This window comes from Sander vitreus, chromosome 8, assembly GCF_031162955.1.
Source record: "Sander vitreus isolate 19-12246 chromosome 8, sanVit1, whole genome shotgun sequence".
Lineage (NCBI taxonomy): Eukaryota > Metazoa > Chordata > Actinopteri > Perciformes > Percidae > Sander > Sander vitreus.
The window spans coordinates 24623220-24642698 of NC_135862.1; the positions used below are offsets into that span (position 1 = coordinate 24623220).

At 41.3% G+C, this 19479-nt stretch overlaps 1 protein-coding gene and 1 long non-coding RNA gene across 3 annotated transcripts in view; one reads left to right on the forward strand and one right to left on the reverse strand.

The window, feature by feature from the left end:
* Positions 1-4340: 4340 nt before the first annotated feature.
* LOC144522493 (uncharacterized) lies at positions 4341-5935 on the reverse strand. The gene is made up of 2 exons (XR_013502408.1): positions 5808-5935; positions 4341-5561 (listed from the first exon to the last, which is right to left on the reverse strand). It is a non-coding gene; the product is annotated as an uncharacterized LOC144522493 (long non-coding RNA).
* Positions 4704-19479, forward strand: part of btbd11b (BTB (POZ) domain containing 11b) — a 77748-nt gene continuing 62972 nt past the window's right edge. For both annotated transcript variants that reach the window (XM_078257604.1, XM_078257605.1), the window contains exon 1: positions 4704-5581. In XM_078257604.1, coding sequence (XP_078113730.1) covers positions 4729-5581 — 853 coding nt within the window. In that variant the 5' untranslated portion in view covers positions 4704-4728. The remainder of the gene's footprint in view (positions 5582-19479) is intronic.

Here is a 19479-nt window from a genome sequence, read left to right on the forward strand (position 1 = left end):
GGCAATATTTTATTTATATATTGCTTTGTTTGTTATAGGTAGTTGTTGCATAGGTTTTGTCATTTTTAGGTAAAACTGAAATGGCTAAAAAACATTTTTACCCACATTTCTCTCTACTTGATTTTAACTACACTCAGTGAAATTAGGCTAATCAAAATAAAATAAATAAAAATAAAAAAATATAAAAGGGTAGGCTAATACAAATATGTTTGTGAAAAATTGTATAATCTATTCCTTCTGTTTTATATCCACAAAAATGCCACTGTAAAAGGAAAGAGGAACGTGCTGTGCTGAAATGAGAGGAACATACTGTATCACCCTAAAGCAGGATGTCATAAAATATTACGTCCACAGACCCATGCCTGTGGAGCTATACAGTGTATCTACAGTTACAGTAAGTAAGTCTACCTGTATGCTTTTAACTTGCTCAGAGCAATATTGCACCTGATCATTTATATTGCTTATGCAGTCATCTAGAACAGATCAATGAGAAAACAGATCAGCTTGGCTTGAAACAGCCTGCTCAGTGATTCAGAAACCAAGGTCTGACAGTAAACAGTCTGTACTGTAGCTTTCTAACCCAAACAGGCTATCTTTTCAGCTGCATCAGAAACCACTACTGGCCAAATTACTGGACACTAAATTATAAGAGATTGTTGGGGATTTCCTCCTCTGTGTGCCCCCTTTTGGGACAATGTGTCTGACTCCAAATGAACAACCTATAACCTATATACACATTCGTTAAATTGGAATTACATTGATCCTAAGCAACAGCCAAATAAGACGATAAGATAAAGTCAAATACATTTGTTTAATCAGTCAAGCATCGGAGTTTCAATACACAGGTCTGTGGGATCACAAGGCACGTAGAGACTAAGTTTCCCTAGCAACAGACAAAAAGCCGGAGCCAGTCCACGTATCTCTAGACTGTCAGACCTTGTGAGCCCCATTCTATACTTCCCCTCATCTCTTGTACTTTCTTTCTTGGGTCCCCTCTTTTCTCCAGCACAGGGAGTGTTATCTTCACACAACACACGCCAGGGTCGAGGCCATTGTGCTGTGTCTCGTCTTCATTTGCTCTCACGCAAAGCGGTACATCCTGTTTCACTTGTTATTATTACTCAATGTACTTTGCTCGAGGCCACTGTGACCCTAACTATCTTATAGTTATGGCTTAAGCTAAATAAGCATACACCAAAACACACTTGGTCTCTTATGGAAACCTTTTACATTCTTATTATATTTATTTGCAAATAGTAAGAACATTATTCTACAAGATGTGCCTATGAACCCACAGCACACTGTTTCTTGGGACATACCCTGGCTTTCCACCAACACACAGTCAAAGTGGTATGCTCAGGCCATCTCACTATAGAAGATAGGAGAGGTGATGGACCCCCAACACTGCAGTGGATCTGCAAAATTGCTAGCCAATGTCTTGTGGCATTTTTCATTCCCCACCTTCTCCTAACTTCTCAATAATATACACTCAACCTTTCCTGACCGCTTTACTTTAAAAACCAATTTAATACATAGTTCACACTCTCCTCATAGTTGAAGAATTTTAGTAAGTTCTATTTATTCTGATTGTTCATGTCAAAGGACTTGGTTACCAGATTCACCATGATCTAGTTTTTGAAATAGGCTGTGTTGAGTTACTTATTCAATTGCATGTAGCTTTGCAAATGGACACTAGATGGCAGTCCTTACCAGGATTGTTTTGAAAGGCCTCAGAATCCTAGCCTGGGAAAACCCTGACAAACTTCCTGCAAATTTGAGATTTGCTCTCAGTTACAACTGAGAAGGGTCTGGTGTCAACCAGGCTATCGGAATCCCCTTCATCACATAACATTTCCCCCTATTTGCATTCATTTATTTTTCATTCATTTGTGTTTTCTCACTTTCAAGAGCAATGAGTTTTCTTTCTTAAAAAATGATTTGCTTTGCAGTCACAGCTTTGGCTAACGGTTGGCACAAATAGTAGGTTGTATATACTGTCCAACAGACAGTCAATGTCCTAAATTGATTGACGAAACGATTAGCATTACAGTATTCATGATTGCTGGGTAAGATTGTGTGCGTTGTAAGCTATGTAAATATGAATTACGTGTAGCAGAATATGATGTAATAATGAAACAGGAATAGGAGTCTACAGCCATGCTAGCCGCTAAGTGTGGCTGTACAGCATCCTTTTAAGCTAAATGTTAAGAATGTCAGCATGCCAACATGCTCACAGTGACATGCTGATGTCTAGCGGGTAGCCTGATGTCTTGGTTCTCCTGTGAGATGTAGAAAAAGGCTTTTGGCACAAAATCATATTTCTTTTTAATTACTTCATTCCGAGTTTGATTAAAGCAGTCCCTCAGCCGGAAAGGCTAATTGGACCCAACATAGACATGAAGCTGTAATATTTAATTATCCTTCAAGGTGAGTTTTATAACCCAATTTAGCTACTTTAATTTTACAAGAATTCATTCTCCAAAATTCTTTAGCGCCCAACATCAGCCTTTTGTCCCTCCAAGGAAAGAGCTGTCATAGAGCAATCAATGAGGTTACTTAGACAAATCAACATGATTAATACAAATCAATCAATCTCTTGGTCTCTCTCTGAAACTGGAGAAAGGGTTCATTACTGTTATAAAGCCCAGTCTCTCTCCTTTTCGCTGTAGTTTTTTTCCCCCATTTAAATAATGATACTTAAATATCAGAGTCCCCTTCCACCTATTGTCCGATGTATTTCTGACCTCCCTCATTCTACTGCCTTCTGTGCTGTGCAGACCTTTCAGTAGACCTTGCAATACTGTATGAGGATAGTATTCTGTTTACACATTTACATTCAGAGCAGAGAGAGAACCTACTAAAACATTTAAAATCCCCATAAGTTGGATTTGGAAAACCATGTTTTTATTTCACATTTATTTTTTACTTGCCCTTTTCTTGTAGTCCCCTCAGAGTTTGAACAGTATGTTTTCGTGTGTATGTAATTGATATCACATGCATCATATGCTTGAATTAAAGGTGCTGTAGGTAGGATTGTGAAGATCCAGGACTTAGCCAAAAATTTGAACATCAACAACTTTTCATTCCCTCCCCCCTTTTTGCTAAAGCCCAAAACGGTCTCCTAAGCCCCTCCCCTACCTGCTTCATGTAGTTCTACTGGAACATAGGGTCAGTTTCAGCAAATATGACAGAAAGTTAGTTTTATAAGTCTTACCTACTGCACCGTTAACAGTATTGTTTAACATGTTGACTTGTAATAGCAGGAAAAAGCAGGATGCAATGACTTTAATAATGGCTTTGTTCTATTTAGTGTTCCTATAAGCCGTGATAACCCTGAACCCCTGAAACTGAAGCAGCTAAATTGAATTCATCATTCTTTTTATTATTAACACGTGTGTTTCCTACTGTGACGTGTCAGATTATTTTTGGGACAAACGTCTAACCCCAGTAAAGAATACATTATTTTGTTGTCTATTTAACTGTCAGAAATATGAGCATTTTGCTCTTGACAAAAAAACTGAAGTTTGTCTGCACAACACCAGGGTTCACTGTTGCTCCAGAGAAACATCCAACCTGATGTCAAAAGCAGAAGCTATACAGTCTTACTGCAGCTCAAATGTAAAGCAGCCACAGTCCCCTAAATCCGTGAGCAATCTCCAGTTCATGGAGTCAACTAAGATTATTTCCACCCCCTACACAATTTACACTTATTTGCACTGAACTGGTTTTGTCAGTATTACAGTTATAACTGCAGTTACTTTCAGTACATTAAACTGAAACCAGATACCTTGCTGTTGTTTAAGAATTTAGAATATAGCTATACCATCTTTAAAATTATACTTGCACATGCAATCACCATGGCATTCATTTAAGGTGGACTGGGTTATATGGAGATTCCACAGAGCCAGAGCCTATACATGGGTTTCTGGGGGAAAAAAACAAAATGGATGAATGTTAGACCCTGCCAGTGATCCCAGCAAATGACCTTGGAAGTAATTCAGATCTTTTCAATGAGTTCCCCTCCAGAGGAACAGAGAAGGATACATTATGCATGCAATCTATTATTAATGGTCTTGAGTCATGTTACGATCAGACACGGGCCCTCAGAAAATATCTGAAAAGCCTTATCCTCTGGAGGACTTGTCTCCTAAACATGATGTTTTTAAAAGCAGCTACTTCTAGGCTACTGTAATGCATATTATATGATTTATTATTTAATGCAATTCTGTCTTTTACATTCTAGGCTACTTTTACATGACAGGATTTCTGTATTCATGCTATTCCAAAGTTGTGAGAAACTTCCCAAAGGTAGGCCATAGATAATTACACAAGCATTGTGCTCACTGTTTAAATCACCTTTTTTTTTATTATTAATAAGCCTTTTCATGGGCTACATCATGGACTTTGTATTGATCCTCTAAAGCGATCCAATTAAAACGCTTTGCTGCTTCATCCCGAGAGTCCATTGGCTGACAGCTGTTCTCGGGTCTCACCGGCCCCGCCTCCTTCTGTCAGGCACTGCGCTGATACAGCACTGTGTGCCTGCCGATGCACTGAAGTGAGCTACTACTCTTTAACTTTATACTACACCCTTGGACGGACTTTCCAAAAAAACAGAATCATATTTGTGAGCAGAGCTCGTGCAAGACGCGTGCGTATCCAAACTCCACCGTCTTGAATATTTCCTTCCACTTTCCCAAGCCCTCTTTTACAGTATGAAGTGCAGTTATGGCAAGGAGTAGCAAGTCAGTGGCGAGGACCCTGGAGGATTTGACGCTCGACTCGGGTTATGGTGGAGCCGCCGACTCCTTCAGATCTTCCAGTGCGTCGCTGTGCTGCTCAGAGGCACATGGCGGGAATCACTGGCATTTAACCGACTCGATGCACAGTCGACACAACAGTCTGGACACTGTTAACACGGTCCTGGTCGAAGACGCCGAGATCCTGGAGAGCACCGGGCAATGCGCTAAACTACCCGAGCTTGAGGATGTGCCATGGAGCCTCGGGGAAGTGGCAAGCGCGCTGAACAGGGACGAGGAGATGACCCTGCCGACCCCCCCGCAGGACGTCCTGCTCAGGCTCTCGGTGCTGGTCAGCCGGGCCCTGGTCAGGGTCGCAAAGGAGTCGCAGCGCCTGAGTTTGCGCTACGCCAAATGCACCAAATACGAGATCCAAAGTGCCATAAAGATGGTTCTGTCGTGGAGCGTCTCGATGAGCTGCATCAGCGCGGCCCTCAGTGCCTTGTCCCTGTACAACATGAGCACGGAGGAGGACAAGTTCAGCCGCGGCAAGTCGGTGCGCTGCGGACTCATCTTCAACGTGGGGAAGTTCTTCAAGTGGATGGTCGACAGCAGGGTTGCGGTCAGAATCCACGAGCACGCTGCGATCTACCTGGCTGCGTGCATGGAGAGCCTCTTCCGCGAGGTGTACGCGCGGGTGCTGCGCAGCGCGCTGCTGGAGCGGGATAACGGGATCCCCAAGTTCACTGTGGAGACCCTGGAGCAGGCCGTCAACACTGACTCCGAGATATGGGGCTCTCTGCAGCCCTGGCAGCACCTGATCTGTGGGAAGAGTGCAAGCGGTGAGTTGTGAATACTGTAAGTCCATGCAACAGGGTCCTTCTCCACTTCATATCCTTACCACAGCTTTTAAATCCCTGTGCGTAAAGTGAAAAAAAGTCCCCCTCTCATCTCACGGTAGATTTACATCAGTATAACAGATACATGCTTCTTCATTAGATTTACTCCAAACATCCATAGACTAAAATGTAACAATGTATAGGGGATACTAATCCAAACAAGTCTCACCTGCACCATAAATGACTACCAGGATTTATATAAAGAGAGGTCCCTCTGATTCACTTGCTGCCAGATTTCTGATATGAAAAGGTTATGCCACATTCACTCAATCTCTCTCTCTTTCTCCCTCTCTCTCTCTCTCTTGTTGAGGAACTGTAATCCTAGACTCAAATATGTCAGTGAAAGAACGTTTCTGCAGGCAAGTGATGACTGACTGAGTAGATCAGGATGGGAGAGAGTGGTCCTCTTAAGGCCATCTTGCCTCCTCTGTCTTCTGTGCAGTGTTACATTGCAGACATTATTCTCTAATATTCTTCTAATACTATGTGGCTGTTTTGTTAATGCACAAAATGACAAAGCAGGGCCTGGTATCCCCAGGGTTAATGACTCACTTTGATAGCTTTCAGTGAAAGGGGCTCTCCTTGTTGGGTTTCCTACAATAATACCCTGCAGAGAGGAAGGAGGTCTTTCATTCCTGTATATATCTGCTGATTCCGGTGCCACAATACCTCACTGGTAGTTTTCACATGGCTGTTTAGAAATACTTATTGGTGTGTGCTTTGAAAGAAAGTATAACTGTATTCAGCCTTCACTGCCACTTAAACAGCAATACATCACAAACCACTCTAACACATGCATGCCCCTGTTTTGATGGATGTTGTAAAAGTGCTGCTGTGGCTCCTCTTGCAACAGGTTTACGTAATGAAAGGCCTTGGGGGACCTATGTGCTATCATGCATTATGCAGAGTGATGTGAATAAAACTGAGTTATAGAGTGAGGGAGAGAAAAAAAAAGAGAGACAGGCACACAGAAAGAAACCTGGAGACACTCTGTGACCGTATTGATGAATCACCAACAGAAGCCTGGCATCATAGGAAGAGCACTTTATTTTGCTGTATCTCTTTGTTTCAAAGGCACAGTGAAACATTTTTGTTAAACATGCAGCTTGTTTACCCTTTCCATGTCTGTTTGCTTACACCAGCTGCACAGTCAGCATCAGACTCGCATAAATGTGCGTTCATTTGTAGTGGTAACAACATATAGTATCATTATATTACTGCATACCTTGACATATAATGAACAAAAAAAATGCCAGTCACATACATTTCAAAGAGACGACCCACCCCGTGGCTCCAAGCCCTCAATATGACGTCAGCCTTTACAGTATGAGCACATACTGTAAATTGAATGCCAATATTCAGTGCCTCTGCACACTCAGGCCACTTGGCATGCACCAAGGCTCCAGCTGTAGAAGAGGGGTTGAGTGTTCATTGGTGCATTGGATCGGGGAATAGGATGCAAGAAAAACGTCTGGAGCATGTGGAATATTGATGTAATGCCCAAGGCTAGAAAAGTGGCAGAGTGCATGAAGTCTATGTTGTTGTTCAGTATTGTGCATAAGGTAGTAATTACTGGCATGCAAATGAACTTGATTGCAGCTAAAATCTATATCTTTATAATTACAATGCATCAAATGACTATGTGTAATGGGAGTAGAGCTTTATAGCGTCATTTTACTTCCTGTTTTGGTTTTCTTGCACACAACTTTATAGCTTTGGTTTACTCTCACTGCTCTCTGACTGTACACTACCTGCCCAGTATCAAACGCTTAGCGACTACAGCTATGTCCTATCAGGTAGGGAGCTAGAGAGACAAATAATTCCCTAAGGAGTTGGAGGAGACCAAAACAGAGCTGAAAAGAGAGTGAATATTGAAAATATATTCGCCCGGTGGACAGAAACACAATTCCAAAATGAGTACTGCTCCGTATCTGCTAGATGTGTATAAAGGCAACTTTATGCTAACACATTAGCCATACCAACGTAAAAGGTAATAATATGTAAGTGTTCACAGCTTGTTTCTACAGTTCCCAAGTGGCAAAAATGTATCAATTATGCAGCTTTAAGTCTCAGGATGTTCAACAGACACATGCGGTTATACATCTACTTAGTTTTAGGCAGGTTTAAGACTGATGGACAGTGGATGTGTGCATCTGTTGGGGCATATATCCATGACGTTCCACTTCCGGGATTGGTCCTGTGCTACCGGAAGTTCCACCGGATGTCCTTCTTTTCAGCCGGATGTCTGTTACCTTCCTCTTTCTTTGTGTTGGAATTTTAAACTCTGGTCGATTTCTGAGGACTATGGTTAACTGCTCCTCAGATCTCTGCAGGGTAAATCCAGACAGCTAGCTAGACTATCTGTCCAATCTGAGTTTTCTGTTGCATGACTAAAACAACCTTTAACATACACGTTCCACCAAAACAAGTTCCTTCCTGAGGTTATTTTGCAGTGGCACCGTGGCTCTGTCTGGCGCTTAGCGCCGTCCAAGATGATTGTGATTGGTTTAAAGAAATGCCAATAAACCAGAGCATGTTTTTCTTTTCTTTTTCCCATCCTGGAATGGTTGTGGACTAGCCAGACCCCCCTCCGCAGCACTGTGGAGGAAGGTCTGGCAATGCGAGACTAGGGCATCATAGGATGACTGGTTCAGTTGAAATAGGAATTTCCATATGGTGTAAGATTCCCATCACATTTCTTATGTGACAATAATATATAATGTGACAATACAGGACCTCTAAACCTCAAGATACCCTCTATCTGCATTAACAGATAAGGCCGAAGCACAGCCGCATCATTCGCTGTCTTCCCAGTAAAACCAAACAGCCAGTCAATCCAAGGGTGGGCTGACCTTACCTGAGCCTCTGCCTGCCAAATTGAAGCTCCATATCGCTTCATCCATTCTCTCAGTCTCTGTTTGCCAAATTGGAACAATTGATGTGATTTTTCCATATTATGCTAACGCTGGTGACCCAGCTTTGTCAGGAGGCCTTTATGACTATCTTTATTGCATCTTCCACAAAAGCTGATTTCCTTTGTCATGCTGTCACAAAGTCAATGAGGTTGTTTCTTCGTTGGGTGTATTACTTTTCAGCTTCTATCAGGTACCTTAGTAATGAGCTGAATCATTTAGCGGGCTTTCTCTCTTCCACAGAAGGTCAAAGCAATCATTTGAAATTTGGTTAAAGTGCCCATATTATGAAAAAAACACTTTTTCTGGGATTTGGGGTGTTCTTTTGTGTCTCTGGTGCTTCCACAGGCATACACACTTTGAAAAAAATCCATCCATGCTGTTTTGAGTGAGATACGGTTTCTGAATGTGTCCTGCCTTCAGTCTCCGGGTGAGCTGTTCAAAATCGGCACGGCTTGTGACGTCACAAGCCAAAACGAGCTGGCTAACCACAACCGTTAGCTTGTAGCATTAGCGTTAGCATGCTAACGCTAGCATGCTACCTCGTTCTCAATAGCAAAGCACTGCTACAACACACACAAGTTCACCATAATCTACAAAAGAACTACTTACATGTGCACCCTCATTTAGAAGTCTCCCAGCTAATCCTGCCTTGTAACTGACCGAAGTTGGAGAAACAGCCTTTCTTTTACTGTCTATTGAGCTAGCTAGCTAGCTGACATGATCTACATCTGAGCTACTGTGCATGTGCAATCAAAGATAGTACAGAAGAAGTAGAAGAAAAGAGGTCTCACTCTTTAGCTAAAACAGAGACCAGAAAAGAGGATCTGCAGCAGTGAGAGAGAGCTGTGCAGTACAACAAAAATATGGTGTTTTTTGAAAATTAAACCATGTAAACCTATTCTGGTACAACCTTAAAATACAATTATGAACCTGAAAATGAGCATAATATGGGCACTTTAAGGCTTTATTGCTGCGAGTTAAAACATTTTTTTATACCACTCTAATATCTGTACTTTAATTATAAAGCCCTAACCAGCAGCCAGTTAGCTCATCTTAGCATTAAGCCTGGAAACGGCTGACCCTGCTCTGTCCAAAATAATGTAACAAAATCCACCAACCAGTAACTCTAAATTTCACTAATTAACATATCTTATTTGTTTAATTTGTACAAAAGTATAACTAAAGGGGTGCCTGGGTAGCTCACCTGGTAGAGCGCGCGGCCATATGTAGAGGTTCACTCCTTGACGCGGCCCTTTGCTGCATGTCATTCCCCCTCTCTCCCCTTTCATGTCTTCAGCTGTCATATAATAATAAAGGCCTAAAATGCCCAAAAAATAATCTTAAAAAAAAAACCGTATAATATATAATAAAGTACATTTACAGTTATGTGCCTGATCATTTCTTGTAGATGCATAGTAGAGATTTCTGGCACAACCTGATCATTTTTTGGCCAGGAGCAGTAACTTCCCCAAGCTTCTGCTTGCCGCCTGGTAACAGCATGGTGACAGCAATACCAGTTACTGCTTCTAGCCAAGAAATAGTCTGCTAATGCTAAAGTGAGGCAAATGGGCTTCTGGCTGTTGCCATACATTTACCGTACATACATGCTAGTGGTATCAATCTTCTCATCTAACTCTCAGCAAGAATGGGAACAAGTGCACACCCAAAATGTCAGACTATTTCTTTATACCCTCAAGAGTGATGATCAATAATAGAAAAGCATTTAAACAACAATAAAATGCTCTGTAGTTTTAGGTGTAAGTACTGTATATACTGTGTTTTATATTGTTATGTACAATGTATTTCTTTGTAGTGCATCAATTTATACGAATAAGGGGGAAAAAGCTTGTTCTTGGTTGTTTCATGAATTGATGCCTCAACACAGTATCCATAATATTGCTATCTATATAACCTGCTATAATGTCTGTTATACACCTACTGCTCCTCACAGCTCTGCATTGGCATATCTAGCATATGGCAGGCCTCCCACACACAAGCCCAACACACACATACACACTCGCACACATACAGTAAGCTGTCAGGGGCTCCTCTCACCATGTCTGAGCCAGTGTTATTTGCAGGTGGGTGTTGGGTTTCCCTTCTCCGGCTGTGGTATCCTGTCAGAACAGGAAACTGCTCTACATGGTGGGATATTTCTTATGGCTCCCACTAGGCCCAGAAACACAGTGATTCTTTGATTTCTTTAACGACGTGTGCATGTCACAGAAATTGTCTAGTGGAACACGATATCCAGTGCTCAGGGATATGTACCACCCTGAGAAAGATTTTCTAATCATGCTTCATGTGTGAGATGACTTTCAAGTTTGGGCAGAGCTGGTTGGGCTGAATGATCTTAAGGAAAATTTCACCCTAAAGTCATTTAAAATAAATGTAGGTAATGTACCTTGCAAGTCCTGGCCCATTTTGTTTTATGGTGGTGTTTTTTTTTCTTTGTAGACTTACCATTAAGCATTGACATTCAACAATCATTCAAAGGGCAATCCATGATGGAATTGTCAGAGATATTTCTCGACCAATGGCAGCCTCAGAAGAAATTCAATGCAGCCACAACTTGAGCTGCTGCCAGTAGCATCTGAAATATAACCCTGTTGAGGGGTAATTTGAGGTAATTTGAACAACTGGGCATGCTGCTCTGTGGCATTGTCCTCTCCTCACTCTTACTTTTCTTGCCTGGAAAACACACAGTCCGTTCTCTACACTCTAGGAAATCTGGAAAATCAACAACTGAACATGAAAATTTGGGGAAAGTGGGTGTACACAAAAATAGTAAATCACAGCACTCTAGCACATTTCCTGGAAATCATTATGAAATGCGTAACAGATGTGGGATTTTCCTTTAAAAGCCTTATGTGTACCCTACTCTTGGCATTTAACATAAAAAGTGAGATCTCATTTGTTTACATTTTCCAGACGCAAGCATCATGTGTGAAAACCAGAACAACTGATGCACTTGTTGAGGGTATATGATGTGTATGCTATTAGAACAGGGACACTTTACTGGGTAGCTTTGTGCTGTTTTAGTTTAGCGCTTCACAGGGGTGAGGGAGTGCAGGTCTCATTCCATTCACAGGTCTTTTGTTCCGGTTTCGGCATTGCAGTACGAGATCGGTGCCTGGTGCACACATGCTGTGGGGAAGGCAGGCAGACAGGAATGACTGCGGTCTGCAGCGGTACCACTCTGTACCGGTGGAGACCAGTCCCCATTATGTCTGGGAGTGAGATGTAACATATCTGTGCTAGGGAAACCCTTACACAGCAGCAAACACTTAGGTATATAAGGCGGCAACATACACAGACAGATTCATACACACACACACACACACACACACACACACACACACACACACACACACACACACACACACACACACATAGAGTCACACATGGCCCAGGAGCAGATCTGGTATTAATCGTTTGGGAGGGGAATGAGGAATGCTGATGTGACATGGAGTCTGGTACATTGAGGGGAGAGCTCCGGCCAAGCTTACTTCCGTTGATTAAGAGGAGCCAGGCGATAGAATACAGTTAATTCTGCACCAAGCTGGCAGCTTGAGTGTCTTTTTTTTCTTCTGTAACCGCCTTCTTTTCTCATGCACCTCTGGGGATGGATTAAAAGTTTCAGATGTGTGTTAAAACATGTAGGTGATGGACTGGCTCAGTATAAATCCGCCGCTATATATGAATGTGACTGCAGCCATTGTACACAATAAATAGACACACGAAAAAAAAAACAGTGGTTATTCAACGCAGTGAGGGTTGAATTGAACCATGTTTTAAACAGAATTTTGTAATCTGTGCCTGTGTAATACATACTTGTGGAGATCTTGTGTCATTTGAGAAAAACACTGCTGAAGCTGCTGCAGCAAGGACTAATTTTGTAGATTTTTCAAATTTTCATGCTTGACCTTTTACACCAAATATAGCCCTGACAATTGCACCCCATAAAGTGCGCTTTAAAATCACTCTTTAGATTCCTATTTAATGTCAGTGAAAAAGATTCAGTATTTTTTATTTCTAGACTAGAATCATTTAAATATTACTCTGCACTATGGAGCCAAATCCAGTGAAGCTGTGGCTAAAAATGAATTGTTCATGATGTCGACGAAGGAAGAAAGGCAGAGGGAGAGAAAGAGACACAGATGGCAAGGATCAAAACAGGAAAATCCATAAGAAAAGCTGTGGGTGACAGATGAGACCCACACAAGCAATGCCTCCTTATTATAGTAGGAAGAAAACATTCTGGGCAAACAAGTACCAGCAAGTGGATTAGTTAGGTGGAGCATCAGTATCTACTGCACTGTTTTTTTTGCAGCTCTCTCTGTTGTTGTGTGGAGAGAAATGATCCTGATGATGATGGTAAACAAGCTTTTAACTTGTATTTTCTCTTTGTTGTGAGCAACTCTTGTCACCATTAGAAAACTGATCTGGTCTGATAGAGAAAGCTGCATGTCAGCTCATGTCAAGATGCTTCTAGATTCACAGTTGGCGTACCGTGAACCAAATTCCAAGATATTTACATAACACAGAAATTAGGGATCCACCGATCCAACTTTTTTAGTCTTGATACCTGGGCTTTGAGTGTCAGCCGATACAGAGTACTTATCTGATACCAGTGTTTAATTAATAAGCTGTATGCCTCACCGTGTGGAAGTGACTGGGATCGTTCCTTTATGTGTAAGGCAACATCATTATTCCAGACGCAGCGATTGTAGGGAGGCCCTGCAAAAGAAAATGCCACATACAATATTAAAAGAAGGTAACTGTTTACAGCTTAGATTAGTTGTTTGAAATGGATGGAGACGCTCATTGAATAGCTCCCACTTTTCCTTCTTAGAGTTAAACTTGCTTTTGCTTCAGTATTGACATTAAACTATTTTAGCTTTTTTAATATTTATATAACTGTTTCTGTTCTTTAATGTTTTACGTAAAGCACTTTGAATTGCCTTGTTGCTGAAATGTACTATACAAATAAAGCTACCTTGCCTTTAAGAAATGTGCTTTTGCACTCAGCGAGTAAGCATAAAGACTAGAAAAATAGGGAAAACAGCCAGCTTGGCTCCGTCCAAAGGTAACAAAATCCACCTAGCAGCACATTTAAAGATCACAGATGAACATGTTATATGTTGTTTATTTAATCTGAACAAAAACCATAAAGTAAAAATGTCAAACATCAAAGGTAGGTTATGTGACTTTCTGGATACTAACCAGAGGAGACTCCAGGACACAAACAACAAAAATATACTGTATAACATATGACAATCAGTGAGTTTTAGAGGTCCTGATAGATGGATTTTGCTACTTTTGGAAAGAGCCAGGCTAGCTGTTTCCCCGTTTTTATGTTAACTAACTGTATGTAACAGACCAACATGAGAGAGGAATTGATCACATCTCTCTTCACATCTTACTCTTAACAAGAAAGAGAATAACAAATTTCCCAAGATGTTGACCTATTCCTTTTAAGATCACCACTCGTATTTTGTCTCTGAGGGCGTTTTCATACCTATAGGTCGTTTTCTCTGGTCCAACTCCATTGATGAGTTTGTGAACTTGGAGCGTTTTTCCTTGGTTCGGTTTAGTTTCACCACAGAGAAAAATCCAAGTGAACCAAAATGCATAAGTATAAACAGGAAGATGATTCTGCGTTCTGGAATTATGCATATTTCTCATATCGCCATGGTCAAACCAGCTTATTTCATTTAAATTATCATCCATCTGCTCTCCGAGACTTCGATCTCCTCTGCCGGTGTCTGTCTCCAACTTTAGCAGCAGCTGTTTTGACCACAAAGATAAAATAGACTGCGCAGTCTATTTTTGTGAAAGAAACATCGCTACAGTTTGCATGCTTTGTGCACTGAGATTGCAAAAAACACCTGACTACAGGAGCCATTTAGCTCAAAATTGCAGAGTACACCTGGTAGTTGAGTTGGATCGAGGTCGGATCACGTTTTCAACACAAACAAACCCTGCAGAGTTTGTTTGTAACCGGAGCGGACAACCTCTGGTCCAGGCCGAGTTTCGATCCTCACCTGAGTGTGATTGCTGTTTTCACACCTGCCCAAACCAACCGCACCATGGGGGTAAACGCTACAGGGTTCAATTCAACCGAACTAAACAAGGCAGGTGTTAAAAAAAAAAAAAAACTGAATTGGCTTTCCTAAACCTTTGGCAGAAGATTTGTCAAGGTGAAGAAAATCTGCTCCTATATACCCTCTAAGCTGCCAATGTTTAACTCTCCTGCAGTCAAGCTAATCCATGGCTGTAGTACAGTAACCCGTGGGAGTGTGAACGTGATCGTGGGGAGTTGGCCTTTTATTATTTCAGTCTTTTACAAACCACTTTATGCGTTTTTCCTCTGCACATGAGGAATACAGAGCCATCAGCCAGATGTGACAGAAATAAACACTCTGCTTCTGACATGCTAACGTTCCCAGGGAATAAAACATATACTTTCACTGGAGGACATAATTATCCTTGAATATATGGATATATACAGTACACTGGTGTGTGCTGATCACTGCTGCTGTCTGTTGTGTCATTAGTTAGTCATTTACAAGCTGCTCGGTGGTTTGGGGTCACCCCTAAAATTGGAGATACTTATTTATTATTATTTTTTGACTGCTAGACAATATTACATCAACCTGAATATACCCACTTATTCTCAGTCTGCCTCATTTACAGTACATCAGAAACTGTTTTCCCACATTTGCCAGAATGCATTTCAACAATGCTCTGGATGTGCCTGAACTTGTTTTATTCATTTGCAGCGGATAATGACAGTAGGACTAAGAGAGCAAGTTTTTCTAGCTGAGGAAGACTCAAGAGTTGCATCCCTTCATCAGAACTGCACTTGTGGGTGCAATGCATTCTGGTCTGTTGAGGTGTCTGTAGGTAAAGAGATGAGTATACACATTAAACAGAGGTTTAGAAATACTGAAGTCAGTATCAGTATTGAGGGTCCAAATAGTGAAATTTAAGTACACTTTTCTGTGGAAAATATTGCTAATTTAGCTCTCATTTTGCATTTATACTGTTGATTGATCCCCAGTGGGGAAATTACAATTTACACTCTATTTGTTAGAAATCACTACACACAGGCCTGAAATACACACACACATGCACATGACCTATTCATGCACAAATGGAGAGATGTCAGAGTGAGTGTGCTGCCAGTGCTGGACCAGCGCCCTGAGCGGTTGGGGGGGTACGGTGCCTTGCTCAAGAGCACCTGGCAGTGCCCAGGAGGTGAACTGGCATCTCTCCAGCTACCAATCCACACTCTGTATTAAGAGTATGTATTATATTGGGTCTAAATATACTGGAATCAGGCTATCAAATACTCATTACATGTAGTACGTATGTATGTATGTAAACCCCTCAAATTACCACAAACAAAATACTGAGGATATTACCTCAGTATCCTTAATGGTAGCTACAGCCTTGACTATGGATTTTAATAAATTGAGTCTGAAAAGACTTATTTTGAGACATCAAATGCAACATTTAGTTTCACAGTCACAGATAGATTTCCTGTGTTTTAGGTTGAATTTTCCATTTTAATTGTTGTCTTTAAAGCTATAGTGCATAGTTTCCTCTGAGGATGTTCTAAGTAATGACAACAACACTGTCAGCGCATCCACATGACTCAAGCCTTCACTCCCACCCCTCCTCCACGCAGTTGCTAGTAGCGTTGATCCCGTCAAATCAAGGAGGACACGGAGGATTAAAATAAACATGATGGACTCTCATGATGGACTCTTCAAAGAGTTAATTATCACTCGAGATTCTGCACGCCAAAGTCGCCGGACGACACCATTTTGTAAACATAGCCATACTGAGAAATACAGAGGGAGTTTAGTGGAGCTGATAGGCTTAATTAGCTTTGTATCAACTCATTTGGCATGTGTTTGGTTTGAATGTAACGGACGTTCATTAATATAAAATAGTTGCGCACTATAGCTTTAAATATATTGGCTTGCAACATGAATAATGAAACGACACGAGGAAAGTGCACATACTGCGGCTTAGTAGCATTCTAGGAGGCGTTGAACCTGCTGGTGATTCTGTTCCAATGGACCGGTATCCCATTACCTCCCATGAGAGCTCAGAGCACTGACCTTTGGACTGTGTGTGTTATTGCGTATATGCTGTGTGTACGTTTGAGAAAAGTGAATACGCCATTCCTTTTTTTCTATTTTCCATTGTGCAATTTCTTCAATCACAGCTTGTGACCTGAAGAATTAAGCCAGATGATTTTAATAAGATGTGACTAAATGGATGTCTTCTACTCGTCTCTCCTCACCCCCTCTCCATCTTTTCCCTTCTTTTTTGCTGCTCTTTTCTCATTCTCGCTGCCTTGCTTCTTCATTTTCTCCTTTCCGTTTCAGCCCAGCTATTATTCAATGCAGATCAAATGAGTCCACATTCTGCCACTGCCTTGATGGAGAGTAAGTAACCTTCCCGTGCTACATGTCTGCCAACGCTCTAATAGTTCTGTCAATCTAGACATGGAAGGCCCCCGCTGGCGAGCTTGCGCTGCAGACAAACACATGTGTCTGAACCATGACAGAGCTCTAGATCGAACTATAATCTGTAACTGTAGTGTGTACTGCGGAGTGGGCAGGGCGTAGCGTGGGTGATTTGAGAGAAAGTCAATGAAAAATGTGCCAGACTACAAGTCTTTGCTTGAGTATCAATCAACATTTTAAATACTAGGTCCACATATCATGCTGAACAGCTTTTACTCAAACTATGTACTTACACAACAGCTGAACGTTGGACATCTTCTCGATCCTTCACTCCAACTGAGTGAGTTTGCTCAACCCCCATCTGAACTAGCAGCATATGGTACAGATTACCACAGGAGAAGGTACATGTCTATTTTGTTCATGGCATTTTTTTATTACTAACATATGCTGGTTCCTGCTTTTCTCCCATTTCATTCTTAAAGTGGACCACAGACTGGCAGAATAACGACCACACTGTGAAAAGACAGATGCAAGCAGCGACTGTAACTTCTGCCCTGAAAAACATTCAGACATTTGACTGTATATTTTGTTATGGCAGCCATAGTATGGCAGCGTATCGTACCTTATAGCTAAAAGATAAATATGTAATGTAATTTAGAGTACTGCATATTGTATTAATCACTCCTCGAACTATGTTATGGGGAAAGGATCTTTATTTGGCACATATGCTCTGCTAATTTAATTTAAATTGAATATTTAGGTCTTTAAAGGAGATCATTAACTAACGACACACGTATGTGATGATTACAGATGAAGCAGATCTTTCCAAAATATTTCTGACAATGGGATTCAGAGTAAAAAAGAGTGGTACAAGTTAAATATACCCTTTTTTTAAGCTTACCCTTTTGACCTATTGACTTTGTGACAACAAATGGCATCATAGTTGCAGTTCAAGTGTATCTCTATACCTAATTCTTAACTTCAAAGAATATTTTACATTCAAAATGGGGCAATTTGTCTTCTTAGCTGACTTGCTATTGTTAGCCACTGGTAATCCTACATTCAGGAATCTCCTGGTTTAGTTCAGAGTTAGGGTTGTGTGAAACCCTGTAGTTGCATTGTGAGGACAGGACTTCTGATGTGCTGCTGCATGCAGTCACCAGGGTCAATGGCCCCTTCCCTACTTCCGGTGTCCTAGCTCAGACCACACCCATCTTCGAACTTGGCCTTCATTTTGATGTCAACTACACATCTGTAAAGTTTTGTGATTGCATCTTGCGTGGTGGCGATGCTATCACAGTGACAAAATGTGTCCACAGACAGACAGACAGAAAGTTTAAACACCCGGCAAAGTACTCAAAAACCGCCTCTTTAGTAGTTGCTGGGGTTAGGGAATGGTGCTAGAGTTAAAGTTAGGGGTTTACCAAAGCCATTAGCATGCATCCTCTGGGCACCATGGATATCTGTACCATCTTTTGTGTCAATCCAAGTTGTAGATGTTGAGATATTTGATGGAGTGACAACTGAGTGTCGCTAGAATGTATCGTCTAAGGTCTTTAGCAATCCATTCAATAATTGTCAAGATATTTTACTCAACCACAAATGTCAACCTTCTGGTGGCGGTAGACGAAAAGGCAGGGGATCACTAAATTAAGTAGGATTCATTATCTGGGGACCATGCATGTCTGTACAAAACTTCATGGCAATCGATACAATAGTTGTTGAGATATTTCAAGCTGGACCAACCAATGGTAGACAGAACCGACTGACGACATCGCCATCCCAAGAGCCGTGCCGCTAGCTTGGCTAGAAATGCCTAAGAAACATATTCAGCATGTTTTCAGGTCGAATGGATACACAGTGCATTTTAGGGAGAAACATTGAAAGTTAAAAGCTATGTTTGTTTACAGTGAACTCTCCACTGTATTTTTAATATCCACAGCTGGGAAACAAACAACTGCGGTAGTACATTAGTGATCATTCTACACATTCGGCTTCATGATGAATCATGCACAAGTTGAAGGAGCTGATGGGATTACATTTTCACTAAAATTGTACCTCAAACGATTTTCATCTGACAAATTAAATTGATTGTTTGATTGTCTGATCAAGGGGCATTATAAATGACTCAGCCTTGTCATTATGCTCTGACTATTCTTTTAGTTCAGTCATTGTCTCTCTTTGGACAGACAGATGTTCAGAGCTCTCTCTGACTCACAGGACAGAGAGGAGTTGAGTGGATGACACAATGCTGGTGAGACAGGTGTGTCTGTCAGTTTTATACCTGGCATGATGTTGCATCAGCTCAGCTACTCGGGTCTGATCCACAAAGGATCACTGGGAGGATGAGTTACAGGATGCTGGGAGGAAGGGCTGTTCACTTTCAGTTAATTTCCAAACCCACTGAAAAATACATGAAGCAAGGAATTCTCATGAATTC